The sequence below is a fragment of the Delphinapterus leucas genome, chromosome 6 (assembly GCF_059928025.1).
Source record: "Delphinapterus leucas isolate spDelLeu-1000000601 "Yukka" chromosome 6, BTC_Dleu_Yukka2, whole genome shotgun sequence".
NCBI lineage: Eukaryota > Metazoa > Chordata > Mammalia > Artiodactyla > Monodontidae > Delphinapterus > Delphinapterus leucas.
In genome coordinates this window covers 29,965,970-29,988,837 of record NC_143134.1, presented here as the reverse complement: position 1 = coordinate 29,988,837, position 22,868 = coordinate 29,965,970, and the positions used below count along the sequence as shown (strand labels likewise).

Genomic DNA, 22,868 nt, shown 5'->3' with positions numbered 1-22,868 from the left:
GTGCAGCATGGACTCTAGGTGTGCAGGCTTCAGTAGTTGTAGCACATGGGCTCAGTAGTTGCGGCACATGGGCTCTAGAGCGCAGGCTCAGTAGTTGTGGCGCACGGGCTCAGCTGCTCCGTGGTATGTGGAATCTTCCCGGACTAGGTATGCGAACCCATGTCCCCTGCATTGTCAGGCAGATTCCCAACCACTGCGCCACCAGGGAAATCCTAAGGGGGTACCATTTAAATTCACTTATGAAGACACTAAGAACTAGGGATAAGTTTAATAGAGCCAAGGTAGATTTTATAGCTCTGTCATTAATTTAATTCCTAAAGAATTGTCTAGAATCTCCAACTGAACAAAAAGAAACCCAACTTAATACTCTGGGCTACCTCCACTTATGTAAATACTGCCACACCTAGTTACCTTGGGAGAAACCATTTAACCCCATTTCTCTTTTCCATGTGCCAAATGGGGATACAGTTTTCTATAAAATATCAGCATTTTAAAAACTTCGAAAGCACTGTAAAAAGCACCCTTCTTTCGGTGTGCATTTTGTGTCTGTTAAATTGCTTTTTTAGCTGCTAGGAAAATAGAGTGAATGCAAACAGAGGCTTTTTATCTTCATTGCTTTATGCTGGAGAAACCTTTTAGGTGAGCTGCCAGTAAGCATAAGACCCCAGACCCCAGTGTGGTGGTCCTCTATGCCCCTCTCTTTAGAAAAGGGTGGTGCCTTTACACAATGAGCAAAATAAATACTGAAGGTGGTGGTGGGCAGGAGCCTAGAACTTATTTCATCCCCAGGGATCCACCCATTGGCGAGAGGTCCCAGGTTAGGACAACAGAAGGATGCCAGAATCGTTAAAGTAAACTTGTATTTAGTACAGACCAGTATACTGCATAATGCTCAACCTGTCCCCACTCTGGAGGTTTGGGTGTGTCTAAGTATGTTTAATCGCCCTGTGGGATCTGCACAGAAGGACACCAGGAGATGAGCTGGAGCTGCCTGCATTTACTGCTTGAAATACCTGGTAGTCACTCAACAGAGGAAACCTACAATCAGCCTCCAGTTTGATTTTCAACCTAATTAACCGCTGTCAAACAGCTTGCACTCTTCACCAAGTAAGCAAGAGTTCTTGACTCTACACCGTCCCTCCCTCCCCACTTCCTCACTCCTTGTCTCCCACTTCCCATCCTACCTAAAGTCTCCTGCCCTGGAGACTGCTTACTTCCACCCTACTTTTCCATCTCTACCTTTCCCAGCACATTCCCTAGTGGTCAATAGCTGTCTGTTGAACTGAGCAGTTTTGAAATTCTTTTCCGCGGTTACTTCCAAACTGCTTTAGGTTCCTGGAAATTTAAGACGCCAAATCTTGTTGTCTTTTTCCCTTCGTAGGAGTACAGGGTATGCGGTTCCCTTAAGTCCCCAGCCTCCCCATAGACTCCTGCCCCGCTCCAGGTGCCCGCCACCCTGTGCACCGTCCCCTCGTCCAGGCCTGGCCGACCGGGTGTTGTCCGCTGTCTTTGCGGAGACAGTTTCCTGTTAACTCCACACTCCACACGCGCTGGGCTTTGGCGGCCCAGAGGGTCACCCCACTGGGCACCTCGCGCAGGCCCAAAACTGTCACCGCGCACACTTCCGGCCGGAAGCAGGGCGGGGCCGGGGCGCGTTTTTGTGACGCAGTTCCTGGAGTTCGCTCCAAAGGTGGAAAAGCGGGGAGGAGGAGCGTCGCGCTTCCGTTCCGCCTGCCGTCGGGCTACTGGCCTACCTGGCCAGGCCTCTTCCTAGCCACCCGCCATGGCGTCGGAGGGACCGCGGGAGCCCGCGGGAGAGGTGAGGATGGCGGCCCTGGGCGCCCCAAAATGATGGTCTTGCGCGGACGGGGTGGGAGCTGGATTATCGTGGCCCGGAGGCTTGTTGGGGACAGGGCCGGGGGCGTCGGGGTGGGCGGCCGCGGTCCCCAGACCCCGGGCGCGCCCACACGGCCCGCCGTTAAACGCGGTGAGAAAGGACGCTGTCGACGGGAAACCGCCTTACGTCCCGAGGCTGCGGAGGGGTTGCGCTACCGTGCCGGCTCACCGCACTGCTGATTGGGAGCCGAGTGTTTAAAGCAGCTTGTTAGTAACGTTTTCTGAAACGGAAGTCTGCTCGACGTGCTTAGAGTACCTCTAGAAGGAGCCCTGGCAATCGCATAAATCGGCTTTCACACAAATTAAAAACCATGATTATAAGTTGTTAGTGGAAGTAAAACTCCCAATACAGATGTAAAAACTGAAAGAATAAAAGTCCAACAAGTTTTTTTATATTCGTATTCCAAGGGCTCATGGCGATAGAAAGATTTTCTAGCAACGCTTACTTTTGCGTTTCAACAAAACAACTTTTAGTGCTTCGCTGAGTGAAAAGCAACAGTTTTAAGTTCTTTGGGAAATTTAATAGAAATAAACTTCCGCAGTGTGTTTTGAGCGCTACAGTTAAGTTTGACAGTCTCGATTGTCCCTAACTCAGCTGAGAGAGGTAAACTACCATATTCTACGTTAAAGCTAAGGAAACGTCACTTGTGGTTCTAACTATACAGTCTGGGTTGACTTTTACTCTCACTTTAATTGGTTGTCCTTATTCTTCATTTTAAATATTTTGTAGACTGTTTTTTCTAGTGAAAAAGTGTTTGCGGAGAAATTGTTAGCAAACAAATTCTTGTCCTTGCTAGGTAGAATTATTTGGACAACAACATTAGCATTTCTGGGGCTTCGAGAAGGGAGGGACTCTCCCTTTCTTTATTTTTTTTCCCCCACTTGGTTGATCTCAGAAGGTAGCCAAAACCCCCTTTTTTTCCTCAGGGCATCAAGTTGTCAGCAGATGTCAAACCATTTGTCCCTAAATTTGCTGGGCTCAGTGTGACATGGTCAGAGTCTTCAGAAGCACGCGTTTTTCCCAGCTGTGCAGCCACGACATACTATCCATGTGTCCAGGAACTAGCAGTGCCCGAGTATGTATCCTTCTGAATGTTTTGCCTTACCTGGGGACTTTTTTGCTTGACTTTAATGGTGATTAGACTTGAAATATGCAGCAGCTAACACATTAACGTTTTCAGAGCAACTGGAGAAGATGCTCCTCAGCCAAGAAGCGTCTGAGCCAGTAGCACAACTCAACTGTGTCCCACACCAAAAACTGAAGCTCCAGCTCTCCTTTTCTTTCTCCATATTCATTTGATTATTTTTGGCACAGAAAGTGGAGACTGCATTGCATTTATTAGTGGGAAATGCAGTTCATTTGTGCATACAGTTTATAAGTGTATCATGTATCTAATGGGAGACGAAATGGCAGGAATGAGTGGGCGAGAGGAAATTGGGCAAAGACACGCCCAAATAAATAAACATGAGGAATGAGTGGGTTTTGCTTTTATCTGTTTTGCTTTATACATGTCCTATGGAGATGGATTCTACAAATTTTGGTTATAAATTCTAGATTTGACTTGAAAGAAGGCTTATATTGTCCTTTAAATGTTCTTTTTCCTTTTCAGGATTTATTCTCTAGGTATTTACAAAATGGTTTCCATTTATTAGCTGAATTTAGAAAAATAAATGTTAAGCCTTGCACATAATTGTGTGGATTACTTGTAGGTTTATTTTTAAGGCATGGATCACCTTTATTCATGCCTTGTCTTTATGTTCCTTTGTTGGGTCAGACTTGTTTCCTTTTTTTCCCCATACCTACATGGTGTAATTGAAAATAGTTTATACTTCATACAAGTTCTAGAACTGTATTCACGAGAATGAAAGTTGGAATGAATAAGAAAATCATTGGGTTGTCTGGTGTATTTAGGAAATAAGGAAAGTTATATTTTTTGACAAAAGTTGAAGTCCTGCCTGAATGTGCTGAAGGTCTTTGGTAGGAATACCAAGTTTTCCATTGTAATTTCATCCTTTGTAAAAGGGAGGTTGGCATGGGTCTCTTTTGAGTCATTTCCTACCTTGAGTGGCTCACATAATAAAATACAAGATGTATCGCTCTCAGTGACAAGAACTCTTAAGTCATCTGCTGGGTGAAATTCTAGTGACCCAATATAAAGGTGGAAAATATTTGTATAGCTAAAGCAGCATTCTGGTAGTAACATGAATTGAGATTAATCAGAGGCTCAAGGATGCTAAATGCTGAATTTTAAAATTATGTTTCTTAACCCCTTATCCCTTTATAGCTTTGATTTTTTTTTTAATTGTTTATAACCACTGAAAAGGTTCACTGACAGTATTCCTGCCTGGCAAGAAAACAATTAAAGACAAAGGAGGCATGAAACAAAAGGGCAAGTTTAGAAAGAATGAGTGCCTTTAAAGTGGAGATGAAATGGTGAGACTTTACACAGTAGAGAAGTGATTATCTAGTCAGTTCTAATGTAAGTTAAGACTTGCATTGCTATAGTCAGATTTTGTTTAAATGGAGATCTCTTGCTGCCTTGAAAAAAGGAGTAGAATTTTCTGTAACAAACATATGTCCTCTTTCCTACTTATTCCAGTATAGCAACCTAATTCTGTATGTCCTTAAAGGAGTGACCTTTAACAGAATATCCATCTCTAGTACCTCTAGCAGTGCTTGCCAGGGGACTTCATTTATTCATTTGGAGTTCATTAGTGAAAGGCTATTACATGGAAAAGCACTAGTTCCTAAGCGGGGAAAGACTGTCTCATGAGCTATGCTCCTGCTTTTGTCTTATATATAGATTTGAACTGGTGGAGATGGAAGAACACGAACTACCAATCTCCTCCAGGTTTATGTTATAGACAAGACAAATATCAATAGAAGTATTCTGGTATATAGAATTGGCCATGTTTGGGAAGTAGTGAGTATTTACTGGTGTAATGAACAAATAGAGGTTATGCAAACAAAGTAAGTTCTCTGTTCCCAGTCATCATCCCTGGATGATGGCTTTGTTGATTGTCATAGTACCTGCTTTGTGACAAATCCTGTGTAACACATGCATGAGGACATGTGTGTTTTGTTTGGGAATTACTGAATATGTTCATTTCTTTCATGCTTGCCACAATCCATGAGGTTGGCAGGGAGGTGTGTTATTTTACACAGGAGAAACTGAGACTAGAAATGCTTGTCCAAAGTTCCTCAGAGACGTAGCACCAGGACCAGAATTAGCATTCAGTTCTTCTGACCTGAGTTCATTGTATTCCCCAAAGCTGCTATTGCTGTCGGTAAAGTTGAGCTTTTTCAGTATCTTGTAGTATACTGTAAAAATCACAGTGCCAATGGATGCTTTTAAGTTAAACCTCTCATCTATGAGAATTAGCAATTCTCCACAGAGTGTGGCTCACGTCAGGTGGGTGGGTGGAGGAGTGACTGGATTCCTGACAGGTTCTGGCCTGGTTAGAGGGGACCAGATGCAAGATATGTTTGGGAGACAGTAGAGGAGTACGGCCCCATTGTTAGGGGGAAGCCACTAGTCAATTGGCCTACATGGTACAGCTGAAAAGTTAGGTTTGTTGGGTAGGAAATAGAGAGCTCTTGGGGCTGTTTTGGTTGGGGTCATGATAATCACTCCTGGTTTCTGGCTCAACTTAAGGGAAAGGGGCTTGAAGGTTTTGATTGGGTTCTAGGCACTGGAAATAGAGAAGAAAATACCTGGAGACCTGCTGCAAGAGAAAAGGGTTCAGTGGTTGTCCATATGGGTTTTGGTGGAAAAGACGCTATAGCAGTTTCCAGTTGAATACATGGAACGATTTGGGATTATTCGTGAGAGCATAAGTTGGCAGTGGGGCTGGTTTGGGGACCAGTTGTTATGTTTTGGAGCTATATGTGCCAGATGGGGGAAAAGTGAACTATTAAGTGGAAATGACCTGTAAGTTGGAGATAGAGGCCTGGAGATGGTGAAAGTGTTGGAATTGAAGTATGTAAGTGAAGTCCTGAGCAGAACGAGGAGAAATTCTGACTCAGAGTGAGTCTGCCAGATGAGATAGGGAGAGTGTAGGGGACGCCACGCCATGGAGGAACCTTTGGAAAATGGGTGAGAGCAAGGAGAGGGCAGAGGCTGCCAAGTGCAGGCTAGTGGAGCTTTTCAAGTGATGTGATAGAAGTAGACACCATGCAATAGAGGCTACTGAGCTTGGCAGGAAGGAGGGTCCTGGGAGACTTGGTGGTCGTCGGTAGTGATGGGGTAAGGGGAAGTGGGGCTGAGAGATTAGCAGGGGAGGTTAGGGGCTGCTAATAGCAAAAGGAGGGGGGCAGATGAGACGGTGGGGCATAGAGGAAGTGTGTTACTATGGTTAAGGGCCGTCTGAGTGATTCGTGGCAACTGGAACTTTAGAGGCAAGCCATTTGAAGCTGCAACTGCAGATGCTGTGGGTTATCTCTTTGAAGTTTTGTGTTGTATGTTGCTCTCTGCATGTAACTATATTTACCTGGGATGGAAAGAAGAAATATCAGCTTTCCAGAGGAAGAAGGATCAGTGAGGGGATAGAAACCCAAGTGACTTGTCCAAAGGGGGAAACCAGATTGTGACCCAAACCGAGGTCTCCTGATTCACAGGAGAAAAATTTTCTGGGTGACAGCAGCCTTCAAAACCATTACTGGATCCTGCCTCCTCCCACCTCCCTTTCCTTCTTTACCTGAATTTCATTGGTTTGTTCATTTATCCATTTTTTGGACTTGGGCTAGTAATTTTAACTTTTTTTTTTTTTTTTTTGCTATCAGCCCATCTTCTTTGCCTATCTTCTTTTGTGGAGAACAGGTTCTTCACCTTCACCTGCCCTCCCTTAGATTTTCTGAGCATCAAACAAAATAAAACAGAGATTCACATCTAGGGTTAGCATCTGGGGAGCAGGATGAAGCTTTGAATCTTTCTCTTCTCAGCAAAGAGCAGTACTAGGCCAGGTGTTCTGTGGGGCAGAAAATGGTCAGTAAAAGGGTTCGTTGGGGTTTTAATCAGGAATATTTCATTACTAGAATCAATTGCTTACAAGAAAAAGATCTTATAAGATTTAAACTTGTTATAAAATGTCATGAATTAATAGACGGTGATTCCAGGCAGTTCAGTGCTGCATGGAAGCGAAAGCAGTGAACATTCTGATCAGTGTGTTAACAGGTCTAGCCTGTAGATAGTGACTCCTTTCCTTCCTCAGTGCAGACTCTTACTTGCAGCAGAGTAGAAACACGACTTCTAGTAAGTGGTGCCTACGCCCATATCTCCTGACAGTTGAACAGTTGGAAGATCATATGGGATGTCTCATCATTAGCTTTGGCTCTTCCTGCCTTTCAGTGGACCAGTACACTTTGGGATTTCATTGATTTGCTACAAGATAATTTGGAGCTCTGGAAAGTCACAGAAACATCTGCTGGTGCTTATTTGTAGGAATGAGAAGATAGTGATTTGTATTTAACTCAGCTGCTTAGCATTTTGTCATTGTATCAACTTTCATTGCAAAATGGTTGAAACCTCTGGCCGTATACCAAATTTGCTAAAAAAAAAAAAAATCAATGTTAAATTATATTTCAGTTTAGCCTAGCAGCTTGAGAAAGTTGAGGCAGTAGCAGTGTTCAGAGATGGTTCCATCTTGTTAGCAGCGTGTGTAGTTCCTGGACCACCTTGTGCGTAGTGTCCCCATTGCAACTCCAGCCCCAAGAGTCAGTAGAGCACAGGATGTGGCAGTGGGCTTGGAGCAGGGAAGGGACTGGGCAGGCTGTCTGCGGGCACCTGGGGCCTCAGGAGGCAGGCCCTGCAGGTTGTCGGGGTAGAGGTTGGATGGGCAGTAAAAAACTCCCTCTACTGAGACAATGGTCTGGATAGCTCTTTTGGCCAGGGTTGCTGAGAGAGGCTTTTCCAAATGTTTGACAGCATGAGAGTGGAAAGCTGCTGGAGCATCCTTGGGCTTTTCTAATGTTCCTTATAATTGGGTCCTTTCATGGAGGTTCCAGATAAGTAATGAAAAAAACAGAACTAGGTCAGCATCTTTCTTTGCAGGTTAAGAAAAAGTGCTCAGAGGTTTTATTTGGTTTTTAATTTGAGGTATTGCTAGAATAAATGACCTCAAAAATAGTAAAAAGTTTAAACTTGTTTATTACAAAATATTAAGCTCCTTGGTTTGTGGTATGAAATCTGCAACTAAAATTTACATGTTTTATTTAGACAGAAACTCTATGCCGAAGATATGGCTTTTGGAGCTTCAACTTTTCCACCTCAATATTTATCTCCTGAGATCCCTCTTCATCCATATGCCTATTCTCCTTACACCCTGGAGTCGTCACAAAATGTTTGCCCAGTGCCTGGCTCCCAGTATGATTACAACCAACCCGGTTGTTTCGGAGGTTTTCAAACCGTGAAGCCACGAAACGAGCACGTGTGCCCTCTCCCGCAAGACACAAAAGCTCTGTTTAAGGTCTGTAAATGTTTTGGTTTTGTTGATCACTTTAGCATTTAAAACATAAAGAACTGGTAAGTTCTTGCGTGTTATTTAAGGTATTTAAATTTTGAGATATTTAAAATTTGATATGGTCTAACCTTTCTAAAAAATGGTTGAGTTGTACTTATGAATTTGCAAATTTGAGCCTTTTTTATAGTGAATTTATGTTACTTTTTAATATGTTACTTTTCAATTATGTTTACTTTTTAATGTTTCCTGCAGAAGAAAACCTGTGATGAGCAGAAGTTTGACACTAAGAAGACTGATGGACCTATATCATCTGATTTAAAATCAGTTAAAAGTTCACCTCGTATGTCCATTCATGCTGAGAATAGTTTGAAATCAGGTAAAAATAACATGCTGTGTATGTTATGTCTTCCTACCTTGTCTACCCCCAGAAACGTCTCTGTTCTTTGAACTATTTTTGTGGGCTTACTCATCATGAAAAACTGAGGCCATCAGGTTTCCTGTGGGATCCTGGGGGCCTTTCCTCCCGGGGAGGGAACTTGTTTGTGTGGGCTCTATGACGTGTCCTTAACATGTTATTACCTTGTTTTGTGCAAGAACTTCTGTTAAGTCACATAGCAAGTAGGTGATAATCACCCGCCTCAAAACAGTTGTTAAATAAAAGTGAATTACAGTCACATCCCTTGTACTATATTTGATCATGTTCATCCCTGAAATAGCTTCTCTGGTATTCTGTTGGGACACTTTTTAATACGTGGGAGAGTTGACTGTGGTTTAAATCCCATCCTAAACAATACCAAACCTGGGGCAGGACAGTCATTCAGAGGACATGTCTGCTCTGGTCTTGAAAACTGCTGTTCCAGTCTCTGGCTGAAAGTTAGTGATTATACACGATGTCTTGTTTTTTTCGTGTAAATTACTTACTGTTGCACGTTGATCACAGCCATCATCTGTTTATATAATAACTTAAAACCTTTGTAATAGCGTACTTACTGGGAATGGTCATTTTATTTACATGTGTAATTTATTGTTACTTGATATGTAACTTTTTCTCTTGGTGTTGACTTCACTCATAAACCATCTGGTACATGGTAATGTGAAAGAAAATTTGAACAGTTAACTGTAATAACTCTAGCCTTACAATTAAATAATTTAAAAAATGCTGGGGCTTTATGGCATTGTAACCTGTAGCATCATTCATTTGCATTTGAAGGAGAAAGATGGGAAAGAGCTTATAAGTTTCATTTTACTTGTTTCTCTCCAGTTTCTTCCAGCAAACTAAAACATGGAAATTTTATTATTTAAAGAAAATTTGTAAGAGTCCCCTTAATCTCACAAATCTCTAAAGTGTGTATTAAGAATAATTGAAATGCCCAGCTGCACAGTCAGGTTAAGGTAGCCATTTCATCCACTTTAGAATTACTCCTAAAATTTGCAGTGTGTTTTCGTTTTTCTGCTTGGTGGCCCCCATGGTCATTTATGTTTTCCACTGTTACAGAGAAGGTTAACAACACTACAAAAAATTAGGCTGTTTGGACAATAACGTGTTGCATCAATAGCAATAGACTTTCTACTCTGCAATTTAAGTGTGAGTACAGGTCATTAGACAACATCTAAATTTTTACCCCTACTTTTAATTCTGTAAATACAGATGGTTATTATAAACGAACAGACAGGAAATCCAGAATCATTGAAAAAAGTGGATCTGCCTCCAAACCTGAGTTTGAATTTACCAGGTTGGATTTTCCTGAACTGCAGGGTCGAGAGAACAGTGAGATACCAGAGATACAAAAGCAGCTCAAGTGGGGGCCTTTACGCTCTGCCTCTACTGATGTTTCTCTTCTAAGAGAAGTGGGGAAACCTGCTGCAATGTTAGCAGAGGTGAGTGCAGCCTCCTGCTCTTTTTGTTCCCTTCTTTCTTCCTTTCTCCTCAGTGATGGGTAGTGATGCAAGGACATCACTTCAAATACTACACTTCACATCTTGGTGTGGGAGGGGCCTCTCAGTTCGCTTAGGTGACTTTCTCTGTTGTTTGAACTGTTTATAGTCAGCTGTAACACCTGGTGTGGCTATTCTTTCCAGAGAATCACTTAGCAAGTGTCTTCATATCTGGTGGCTAGAAAGCATTGCAGTGTCTCAGGAGGAGAAGATTGTAACACGGGTTCCTGCTTCCACAGCACATTGTGAAAATGTTGTTTCTACCATTGCATTCTGGTAGCACTTTTTCCAATACAGGGAAAGAGATTTTTTTTAATCAAATAGTAATGTTAAAACTGTGTAGTGTAACTTCTGATTTTTCCAGGCTTTTTATCTGCACCTCAGTCTTGTCAATGATATGGAAAATGTCATTGCAATAAGTGCACTCAGTGCCTAATAATTTTAAATTGCACTGTATTCACCATTTGATCTCAAAGTTTTACTCCATCAAATTGATGCATTTTTCCTCTCAAACAGATTGATTTTGAGACTTCCAGGAAAAAACCTTATTGGGTTAGTAGTCCCTAAAATGGCTTGTGACAAATTGGGGCCCATCCCAGTATGGAGGTAAGGAGAAAGAAGAAACAATGAAGAAAACAGAGCTCACCAGTTCATTTAGCTCTTGAATGGAGAAAGGATTTCCATTTCCTGTCCTAGCACTTCTCTTGGGTGCCTGGATTCTAAACCCTCTGAAGACTTGATGGTAGTGGCTTATAATGTGCAGAAAATAAATCATTCCCCACATGTTGACCTTAGACTATTATACCTTGGTGTTATAATGTGCAGAAAATAAATCATTCCCCACATGTTGGCCCTTAGACTATTATACCTTGGTGTTTTCCCTTTACACAATGGTGATAAGTAAGGCCGATTGACTGATATAGAAGAATCACAGTTTCATTAGGCAGCTTTGTGACTGCTTTCTGGGCCCTGGCTGGGTGTATGGAATAGCTGAGTAGTCGAGGGGCTCCATGCTTTCATCATGGGTGGTCAGTGGATAATTCCAAACCTGTGAGCACTGTACAAAAGTAGGACAGAGTACAGCGGGTCCAGGGTGAGTGGAAGCATGACTGACACTTTATGTCATGGTCACTTGTTACATATGAGTACTGCATATGTGGACAAGAAGTAAGGCATATCATGCTATGTGGGGAGATGTACATACTCATTGCTTTATATATTCACACTCTTGAATTATGTGTGGAGTATTTTTTTGTTTTTTTCCCATTTTCCCTCTAAAAGAAACCTTTTTTTCCTGATGGTATTAGTAACATCTTTCAACATGAGAAAAATATTCAGGAAAAAAAAATTGTCTGAAGCTGTACAACCAAGAGAAAACCATGTTTGACACTTACTCTTTTTTTAATGGTACATTGTGGGAATTGAGGGGCATTCCTTTCAATTTAGGATACACATGTATGATACAAGCTTGTGTTTGAATTTTTCAAAACTTGTGGTAGTTTTTCCATGTCATAAAATATTTTTTGAAAATATAACTGTTGCATTGAATCTTTGGTATTGATATGTATAATTTACTTAACCATTCTAGAATAGGTAAGCCATTTCTAGTGTTTCATTGGCTTTGGTGAGCATAAAAGTTACGTTTACTCAAAGAACAGGCTGTGTTTTAGTCATTTATGTTATTTTATTTTCTCCTTTGATGAATTTATTTTTTTTTAGTTAACATAATTGCCTTTACATACTGTGTCTATCTGGAGCCTCATAGAGAACACAGCAGCCTATAGGATGGGGCCGGAAGAGAATTTGTTTCTCAGTGTGCAGTCACTTCCACAGAGCCATGCTGATGCCACATCACCTCCTCCAGGACTAGCCCAGTGTTTTGGAAGCTGAGAAAGGTGCTAATAGAAGGGAGAATGGCATCTTTCTCTTTGCCAGACTCCCAACCTCCCCATGCCTTTGGAGTTTCCAGAAATGTTTCATTAAAAATAAAAATTCACTTCCCCAGTCACTCTTGTTTTGCATCCATTTGGTAGTAGCGAAATGAAATTATCGAGATTCTGTTCAGGGGTTGGGCCTCAGTCCTGCAGTGAATTGAAGCAGACAGCTCCGCACTCCTGGGATGGGGTGGGTGCTCTAGGCGGCACCTCCTGCAAGATTTGTATGTTGTGCGTCTGTCAGGCAGTAATTTGGAATTTGCAGGTTAGCAAGTGACACCTGCCTGCCCAGAGAGCCCTGCCTGATGTCTGTAGGGAAGTGGTGGGTCCTCTGGGGAGGCCCTGGGGCAGGAAGGCCCAGGGTGAAGTAGGTATTTCCAGGCCCTTAGTGAGCTCTACCACGGGGCCAGGAATCAGCGGATGCCACATGGAGGATTTTGCTTCATTTCTATTTGTAATGAAAATGGGGGCTTTCTGTCCTAGTTAAGGAACATGTTCTTTCCATTGTTCTGAAACAGCTCTTGGAGGTTAACAGGCTTCTACTATCCAGGCAGAGAAGTGGCACAAGGTATATTCAGCAATCAGCTATTTTGGCCACTGAACAATTCTTTTTTTTTTTTTTTTTTTTTAACTAGGCTTAGATGTAATGGAATGGTAAAATGGATAAGTTTATGAAACATATGAACTCCAGAATTTATTTTAAATCCATTCAGTGTGAATTTATCATTTTCCTTTCACCTTGGCTGCTGGTCATTTTGAGGTCTCTCTTAATGTACTCACTTGTCCCCAAGTGTCATTTGGTGCCTCTTGTTCCATGCATGTGGCAGCTTTCTGTCTGTGAAAGGGAGTACGTATTAGAAGGCCTGTATTTGTTTTTGTGGGTATGTTCAGGGATTTTTTGAGCCTTGGTGTGGGGGTGTGGTGAACGACAGCTTTTGCATTCACAGTGGGCACTTTGGCTCTAAGAATCGCGTAGGTACATCTGTGCTGATTTGGAAATTGTTGGTTTATGTTGTTTTTTTTTTCCTAAGTTACATGCTACTGCGTGTGGTGTGATCCCATTATGGAGATCCATTTAAAATGATATACAAATGTTTATGTCCTAAGCAAAGAAATAGAAGGATGCTAGCTAAGCTGTAGACGGTGGATGGTTTTTCCTCTAGGGAATGAGATTTGGCAGAAGAAAGTAATTTAATTTTTCACATTATGTACTTATGTGTTTGGAATTTTTAATTAGCGTATGTTTTGCAGGTTTTAAGAATGGCGAAGGAAACTATATATTTCAAAAATAATGGTTACTTTTATTTTGAAATAGTAAGAAAAGAACTGGTTTGTTTTTTAGGGTGGAATGGTGGTGAAGAATAATAATCGGACCGAATCTGTAACTGATAATGCTGCTACCAGTCCCTCTTCATGTACAAGAGGTAAGAGTGGGCTACCAAATATTATTTTAAAATATAAAAATTGTCTATTGTTGTCTGTTTTCTTAGTTCATTTTCAGTCTAGTGCAACTGAAATGTTTTTGTTTTAAAGCCTTCTTTAAGGCAGCTGATGGGTTGATAAACTGGCATCATTGTTAGAAGACTGAAGTAAGCAAACGAGATCCCACATCCATGCACAAGGAGTGTAAACTACATACAAGTAAAGCATTCTAAATGAAATGTTGTTCGGTTAAGTGAGACATTTTATGAACTCAGAAATGATTACTTTCTTAAGCATTACCTATATCAGTGGTTCTCATAGTTTTTGGTCTCAAGACCTCCTTAATACCCTTTAAAAGAACCCCAAAGAATTTCTGTTTATTTGGATAACTGTCAATATTTGTAATATCTGAAATTAAAACTGAGAAATACAAAATACTTATGAATTCACTTTAAAAGTAACAATAAACCCATTACAGGTTAACATAGCACATTTTAATTTGAAAAAATAACTATTTTCCAAAGTTAAAAAACTAGTCAGGAGAGGAGAGCAGCCTTTACGTTTTTGCAGCTCTTTAACGTCTGGCTCAGGAGATCTGCTTCGGTATTCACCTGTTTCACTGTTCTCTGTCGTACAGCCTCTGGAAAACCCCACTGTACTACGCTCATGGGAGAATGAGAGTGGGGAAGGCAGATGGCACATTCCTGTTACCAGGAAAACAATTTTGACTGTGGACCCCTGAAAGGGTCCTAGGAGTCTCAGAACTTTGAGAACTGCTGGTCTGTCCTGACCTGGCCCAGAAGTGAGATATTCAGAGAGAGTTCAGTAGATTCTGCTTTTGAAGTTTTTGTGAGTAGCTTGTCCTAACAGAAGCCCTTTTTACAAAATTATTCTAGATTTATTCACAGGTGTGTTTTCTGTTGCGTTAGCATGTTTGGTACGTACGTGGTTCAATAAAAGACCTTCACTTTAGCAACTGCTGTGAAGATGCATTGCTCTGTGGTGACAAGAACAGCCTGTCTCCCCACTGTGGGGTAGCCACAGGCTGCTGACATGACCTGCCCTTGTCCTGAAGGATGTCCTTTTGTTTTGTCTGTATATAGAGTTTCATGGGCACCTATGGAGTAGTGTTGCCATACTTATGCCTATGTTCTAGAAAGAAATAAATTACCAGTTATTGCGATAGCTGAAGTTTAGTGATCTTTGATTTCTGATGTTAAAGGTACACATCAAGGTTAGTAGGGCCACAGTTTGCTCTTTAGCTCATTATTTCTGTGTGTTTGCCACGTGGATGTATTTGTGGATTATTGTTTTTTAATGGAAACTTTTTTACCACCTGCACCTCTAAGTTAAAAGAACAGTTCCTAGGAAAGTCAGTTCCCCTTACAAGTTAATTCAGCATGCATGTTCCAAGAGGAAAAACAAATTTAGTGGATACTGTAGTTTCCAAGAGAATGTTCTTGACAACACCTTAATTTAACTATGCTCTTGAGTACTTCATGTAATGCATGCTTGGAATTTCTTTTTACTGTTGGGATTGTTCAACAATTTTGGTTATCTTTGAGCAGAATTATCTTGGACACCAATGGGTTATGTTGTTCGGCAGACATTATCTACAGAACTGTCACCAGCCCCTAAAAATGTTACTTCCATGATAAACCTAAAGATGGTTGCTTCATCAGCAGATCCTAGAAATGGTAGTATGTCATCTTCTGAAGTTTTATCTTCGGAGCCTTCGTACAAAGAGAAACATGTTGTCCATCCTACTAAAAAGGTACGTGTCACAGTTTGATTATGTTGCTCTTCTGTACCACTGGATTGTCTTTTTTTCTCAAATCCTAACTGAAATGTTTCATTCGGTACTGTAGGCACTAATCTGAGTTGGTTGTATTCACTACTTGAATTGAATACAGTCTAGGGACACAAGTGGTAGCTTTTATACACAAGTAAGGATGTGCATGTTAGACCTATGGTCTTAAAATATCTGTGGACCATTTTGAATTCTTTACAAGAGAGATGCTGGCAGTACCTTATGCTCTGGTATATAAAATACTGCAGTCTTTTGTCTGTTGATTTTACATTGCTTTTACCTACCAGGTACTGGTAGCAAGATAATTGTGTGCCACATTTTGCGATCATCATGTATGTTAATTGATTCTTGGTTAATTGCAGCTACTTACTATAAAATAGCATTTCAGAATCCATTTTTTCCTTTCAATTCAAATAATTTTAAGTTGTTATTTTTCAATCCCTAGATTTCTTTCTTGAAGAGCCTTTTTTACTGGGCTAGATTTTGGGTTTGATTTTCATTGTGTACTGATAACATTATTTTAAGTTGAAATATGGTCATATTTGTTTAGTGCTGGTTTCCTATCTTTTTGAGTGTTAGAATACTTTTTGATATCGAAAGTGTCTTAGACCATCCCACACAAACAGGAGCTGTGTGTTTATGCTTGGTTGATTGAGAAATCTCTGCTGGTAACAATTAATGGTGAAGTCAGACCTGTGTGCCTGTTCCCTACAGCTTTATGCACATACTTGTGAAACACAGGAGGCGGCTGTGAGGCCCCTCCAAGTACACATGGAGACTCGCCAGCTCCAAGGCCCCGCTGGTGTCGGGGCGCAGGCTGCACAGTAGGCCACCAAGTCACCATCTAAATGAGTTTTTAACACTCTTAAGAGTTAACAGATTTTATTTTATTTTCCCAGCATCTTTTTAAAAATTATTTTTTAATTAGAGGTGTAAGAAAAGTTTATTTTTGAGAAGTCCCAAAATAAAGATGAGAAAATGAGGATCTCCTGTAATCCTATGACCCAGATGGCTTTGCGTTGTGGTTATAATGTTTTTTTTTTTTTCCCCTCTAAAACTTTCTGTATTGTGAATTTTTATTACTGAAATAGCACCTGTAATATTACAAGGATCTAATTATGGAAAAGGTCCTTTTCCCATAGCCCTTTGGTCCCCACCCCTCTAGGAGCCTCCATTAACAACTTGCTGTCTGTTTTACCTCAGGGCTCCTGAAAACATAAATAAATAAGTATGTTTATTTTGTTTTAAGTTTTTTTTTTTTAAAACAGAAATGGGACTTCTCTGGAGGTCCAATGATTAAGACTTTGCCTTCCAGTGTAGGGGGTGCAGATTCGATCCCTGGTTGGGTAGTTAAGATTCCACATGTCTTGTGGCCAAAAAACCAAAAAAACCCATAAAACAGAAGCAATATTGTAACAAATTCAATAAAGACTTTAAAAATGGTCCTAAAACCCCATGATTTTTGCTTTTTTTGTTGTTGTTCTAGTCCAGAGCATCACAAGGTGACGATCCTGAGCAAAATGAAGCCTCAAGGAAGAATAAGAAAAAGAAAGAAAAGTCTAAATCAAAATATGAAGTCCTGACAGTTCAAGAGCCACCAAGGATTGAAGTATATTTACATTTATTACTCACCTTGTTTGATATAATAAATGGGTCTTCCTTAATAGAAATGGGTTCATACTGGTTGCTGAAGTAAAAATTCTCCAACATTTTCTTTAATAATTGTAGTGCTGGGCTTCCCTGGTGGTGCAGTGGTTGAGAGTCCGCCTGCCAATGCAGGGGACGCGGGTTCGTGCCCCGGTCCAGGAAGATCCCACGTGCCGCGGAGCGGCTGGGCCCGTGAGCCATGGCTGCTGAGCCTGTGCTCCGCAATGGGAGAGGCCACAGCGGTGAGAGGCCCGTGTACTGCAAAAAAAAAAAAAAAAAATTGTAGTGCTAAAGAAAATAGTTGTCACCCATTTTCTTCAGTTCTTCATTTTGGTGTCCCCAGTGCAGTGCCCATCTCATAGCAGGTTCTCAGTGAACGAATGAATGGCCTAGAGAAAAAACTACTTGTATTGAAATTTAATGGTGTGTATGCCCTACTACTAATATATACCCCTCAGTATCTTCTGGTCTGTTTTTTTCTTTGCTTTGGCATGCTGGCTTCTGCAGGGCCTCCTTTTCTATCTAGATGTTTTGGTATAATATGCTCCACTATTGAAAGAAACTTAGAATACTGTAGATCTGTCGTGGACCCTGGTCAAGAAGAGAATATCATGAACTTCCGAAAGTGCTCTTTAAATTGTTGTCCAGTGATACTCCAAGAATGTCTCTGTTCTCCAAGGAGCCATCCTGGATCCTGATTATGTTTTTCATGGGTCTGCAGTACCAGACTCAGCAGCCTGGCTCCTGGTGCTGGCAGAAGGGTCTCTCAGCAGTACTCCCAGGCAGCCAGCTTAGGGTCAAGCCCGAGGTGTTCCCACAAACTCGAGGGGCTCCCGGGGCTTTTTGAACATTCCCTTGAGAGTAATGGGGTTGCATGTTTGAAAACCTATGACTGCGGTAGAGCATTATTGTTTGGGCCAACAAATAACTCATTTTTTCTGCCGACATTTTTCACATAATTTCTCCAGGGTCCCTAAAATGTTGACAGAAGCACATAAGACATTTTAAAATGATTTAAACATTGTTTAGAGACCTGTTCCTTTGTTTCTTTTTTCTAGTCTAGGATCAGCACATGTGACAAGATGCTTACATCCCCTGAAGTCCAGATTGATGGTTTCCCTAAAGAAAAGCATAGTTGAAGGATGGGTGCTTGAACAGTCTTGTGCCAGGGTGCTTGGGGCAGTTCGTAGACTGCTTGGTGAACCCACATCCTTGAGGCCCCTGCTCCCTCTCTCTGGAGCAGGGAGATTCAAACTGCGGTCCTTAACTTTGTTCTAAGAGTGAAATAAAGCCGAAGCACTTACATTAGTTTTTTGTTTTTGTTTTGACTGTTTTATAACACCTTTGAGCACTTTTATAAGGATATTTTTATGGAAAGAAAATAAGAGCAAGGAAAAGGTTGTAGTTGGGCTTATTTGATAATTGTGATTTGCGAAGCGCTAAAGGGTGTGTGGTTTACTTAGGATGCCGAGGAGTTTCCCAATCTGGCAGTTGCATCTGAAAGAAGAGACAGAGTAGAGTCACCGAAATTTCAGTCTAAACAGCAGCCACAGGTAATTTTTAGATTGAAACCACAATTGCTTTTGGCTTAACTTTTCTTGCTAAACTAAACTGAGAAAAACTGCTTTCCAGGCTTCTTTGTGTATGGGGACAGGTGGTTTTGTTTTGATTCATTCCTTCATTGGGGGGGAACCACATCCAGTATGTTGAAACAAAGTTGCTCTTAAGCTAAAACTGCTTTATCACTTTTGAAATTAGGCTATTGGTGACTGCTATTGCTGTATCAGAAAGGAGGGGAACACAAACTGCCTAACTTGGATTTAAAGAAAAAACTTTGACTTAGTTTATTCAGGAAACAGAAGAATCTCTTTGTGAGGCAGTAATGTCTGACAGAAGGAAAAAAGAGAGCCACCAGCATTTCACTCAGGTAGTCAGGATCAGAGGAAGAAATGATTCTTCTCTTGCCTCAGCCCCACTGTGGATTCAGGAATGAACTTGTAGTTCATAATCTAGATGGAGAACTTGCATACTTTGGGCATGTTCATTGTCATTTTGCCTTTCAAAGTGGGGTGATTGTTTTCACATTTGTGAAAAGTAAAATTCTAAACCCATGTATCTTTGCATTCCTATGTTGTAATTTGCTGCAGAGGTCTCTGTGGCTGCCTGTGCTGTGCTTAGCACTCACCCATTGCCATGAGCCCTCACTCAGCGTGAATTTGGCATCAGGGAAGAGAACAGTGGCGTGGGGCAGGAGTGGAGGTGTTAAAGCACAAGAGACAACACGTCCGTACAGCCTTATACAGTCTCAAAACCCAAATCAGAATGATTTCAGAAATAACATTTGTTTAGAGTGTATCTGACTTTGCGCCTAAATATAATACTCACCTGCTGGGTGTGTTTTGGACTTGTATAAATTTTTGGTCATGCCTCCATGGTTTCATGGCACTTGGTTGGCTCACTTAGGCAATTGGAGAACGAATGGTGTTAATGAGGCAGTAGTACCAACCAGCTGGCCCCACACATAAACTTTCGTAGCCAAGGACTTTATACAAGTCTTGGTTCCTTATCTGTAGATGTATGCTGTTATTCACAATGGAGATGCAGACGTGTAAGTGGTTTAATTAAACCAGTGTTATGAAAGGAGGAGGAGGAAATAAACAACCTTGGTGGTAATATTGGCAGATAATTTGGAATTGACTGGGTTTTTAATTACTTTAATTTTTTTTAATTTTAAGATTTTTATAGTCCCTATATCTGTTTTATCTTATTAATTATATGATTTTTTTTATCATAAAATGAAAAGCACAATTTGTAAAATATAGTATTATAAATAAACTTCTGATTTTTGAACTTTTTAGAATAATTTTAAAAGTAGTGGAAAGAAGAGCCAAATTCCAGTACAGTTGGATTTGGGAGGAATGCTAACCGCATTGGAAAAGAAGCAGCACTCCCAGAATGCAAAGCAGTCCTCCAAACCAGTGGTGTTCTCAGGTAAAAGAGTCTTTTCATTTCAGACAAATGATTGAAGTCTTTTTCAGTAGACTATTTTGTGACTGTTTTTTCTTGTAATCAAAAGTTGTTTATATATGATCAAAATAATGTGGTGCTGGAATAAGGATAGTTATAGACCAGTAGAATAGAATTGAGAATCCAGAAATAAACACACATATCTATGGCCAGTGAATTTTTAACAGGGTTGTTGAGTTCATTAAAAGGACAAAGAACAATCATTTAAAAAATGGTCCTGGGGCAACTGGATTTCCACATGCTTAACAATGAAGTTGGACCCCCAACCTCACACCATATACAAAAATTAACTCAAAATGGATCAACAGCTTAAATATAAGAGCTAAAACTTGAAACTCTTAGAGAAGAAAACAGAGGTAAATCTTCATGACCTTGGATTAGGTGATGAATTTTTAGAAAGGACACCAAAAGCACAAGCAACAAAAGCAAAAATAGATAAATTGGATTTCATCAAAATTAAAAACTTTTGTGTACCAAATGACATTATCAAGAAAATGAGAAGACAACTTATAGAATGGGAGAAAATATTTGAAAATCATATAAGGATTTAATATCCAAATATATAAGAACTCTTACAATTCAGTAACACTCATATAAAAAATGGGCAGAGCTCTTGAAAAGACATTTCTCCATGAGAAGGTATATGTATGGTCAATAACATGTGAAAAGATGCTCAACATTGGTAGTCATTAGAGAAATGCAACTTAAAACCACACTGAGGCAGTTCTTGAAACCTACTATGATAGCTCTAATCAGAAACATGGAAAATAACAAGTGTTTGTGGGGATTTGGAGAAATTGGAACCGTTGCTGATGGAAATGTTAAATGGTGCACTTACTTTGGAAAACAGTCCCATGGTTCTTCAGAATGCCAAATAGAGAGTTGTCATGTGACTTGGCAATTCCACTCCTCTGAATGTATCCAAAAGAATTAAAAACAGAGACTCAGACACTTGTACACCAGTGTTCATAGCAGCATTATTCATAGTAGCCCAAAGATGGAAACACCCCAAATGTATATCAACAGATGAATGGGTAAACAAAAGGTGGTATATACATACAATGGAATATTCAGCCTTAAAAAGGAAGGAAATTCTGTCATAGAAAGTAGATTAGCGGTTACCAGGGGTTGAGGGGAGTGGGGAATGAGGAGTTGTTTAATGGGGATAAATTTTTATTTCGGGGCATGAAAAAGTTTTGGATATGGGTAGTGGTGATGTTTCCAACAACGTTGTGAACGTAATTGATGCCACTGAATTGTGAAGTGAAGAACGGTTAAAATAGTTTCTATGTTATATGTATTTTATCACAAAATTTTTAAAGTTATTTAAGTACGATGATTTTAAGAAATAGGTCTTATTAAAAGGTGGGTTTTGGGGACTTCTCTGGTGGTGCAGTGGTAAAGAATCCACCTTCCAATGCAGGGGATGCAGGTTCAATCCCTGGTCAGGGAACTAGGTTCCCACATGCCACAGGGCAGCTAAGCCCGTATGCCAAAACTCCTGAGCTCAAGCATCGCAGCTAGAGAGCCCATGTGTCACAAACTACAGAGCCCACGCACCCTGGAGCCTGCGCGCCACAACTAGAGAAGAGAAAACCCGCGCACCACAACTATAGAGAACCCTGCACACCGCAGCAAAAGATCCCACGTGCCGCAACTAAGACCCGATGCAGCAAAAAATAAATAGATAAACATTAAAAACAACAACAACATGGGTTTATGGGTCTTCCACTTGATGTGACGACTTGGTGTACCTAAAAGTCTTACGTAAGTGCCCTGTACAGGTTATAAAGCTTCACCAGATTGAAATGAATTACCTGCCTGTCCATGGGAATGCAGCGGGTGGCAGTGTTGGCTTGGTAGTGATGCAGTCATTCTCTCCTCTGAAACACCTCTTAGAGCCAAGATAGTTAAAATTGGCAATATGTTATACAGAGAAATAATGCACATTTGCCACCATAGTCTTTTAAATATGTTTCCCTCTGAGGCAGTTTATTTATTTTAAAAGTGAAAAATAGGTATCCAAGGAAATGGTAAAGAAGCTTACTTTTTTTGGTTTCTGAAGCATTTTAAAGCAATTTGTGGACATCATGTCATTTTACTTATAAATACCTCAATCTGCATCTCTAACTGATGGTGATTTTATTATGGCATTAATCCCAGAAAGGATAAACATGATTTGTCTCTTCAGTGGAGGGAGGTAGCATTTTTTTTCTTTTGAAAATTTTCAAACATCTGGAAAAGCGGAATAAAATCATGCAGTGACCACCTATGTACTCACCATCTAGATTCTAATTTTTTTCAATCTCGTAATTTTTCCAGAGGTCAGCAAACTATGACCTGCTGGCTGCTGGCTGTAAAGTTTTATTAGAACACAGCCAACACTTGTTCATTTAAGTATTATCTGTGGCTGTTTTTGAGTTATAATGGCAGTTGAGCATTGCAATATGCGTATGCTCATTAGCCTAAAATATTTGCTCTCTGGCCCTTTAAGGAAAAGTTTGCTGACCCCGATTTATCCATTCATCAATATGTTGTTTTTTATTTTTGCTGCATTTAAGGTAGGTTGCAGACACCACTGTATTTTACCCCCAAGTGTTACAGCATGCATATCATTTACTAGAGTTCAGTATTTATTTATGGCTCTTCTTTTCCTTTGGAGGTAAAATATGCATTTAGTGACATGCACAGATCTTAAGTGCACCATTTGAAGCCTTTTGGCAAATGTATAACTGTGT

General features: G+C 40.6%; 1 protein-coding gene across 10 annotated transcripts in view; it reads left to right on the top strand.

The window, feature by feature from the left end:
* The first annotated feature begins 1,693 nt into the window (after positions 1–1,693).
* SECISBP2 (SECIS binding protein 2) overlaps positions 1,694–22,868 on the top strand; it is a 39,531-nt gene continuing 18,356 nt past the window's right edge. Inside the window, exons 1-10 of one of the 10 annotated variants that reach the window (XM_022560670.3) lie at positions 1,694–1,819; positions 2,824–2,972; positions 8,112–8,361; positions 8,608–8,731; positions 10,004–10,233; positions 13,567–13,648; positions 15,332–15,420; positions 16,943–17,065; positions 18,567–18,656; positions 19,962–20,094. In XM_022560670.3, the coding sequence (XP_022416378.1) occupies positions 1,784–1,819; positions 2,824–2,972; positions 8,112–8,361; positions 8,608–8,731; positions 10,004–10,233; positions 13,567–13,648; positions 15,332–15,420; positions 16,943–17,065; positions 18,567–18,656; positions 19,962–20,094 (1,306 nt within the window). In that variant the 5' untranslated portion in view covers positions 1,694–1,783. Of the gene's footprint in view, positions 1,820–2,823; positions 2,973–3,351; positions 4,331–8,111; positions 8,362–8,607; positions 8,732–10,003; positions 10,234–12,015; positions 12,186–13,566; positions 13,649–15,214; positions 15,421–16,942; positions 17,066–18,566; positions 18,657–19,961; positions 20,095–22,868 lie in introns of those variants that run through there. The other 9 variants (XM_022560669.3, XM_022560667.3, XM_022560672.3 and 6 more) reach the window with 9 other exon arrangements.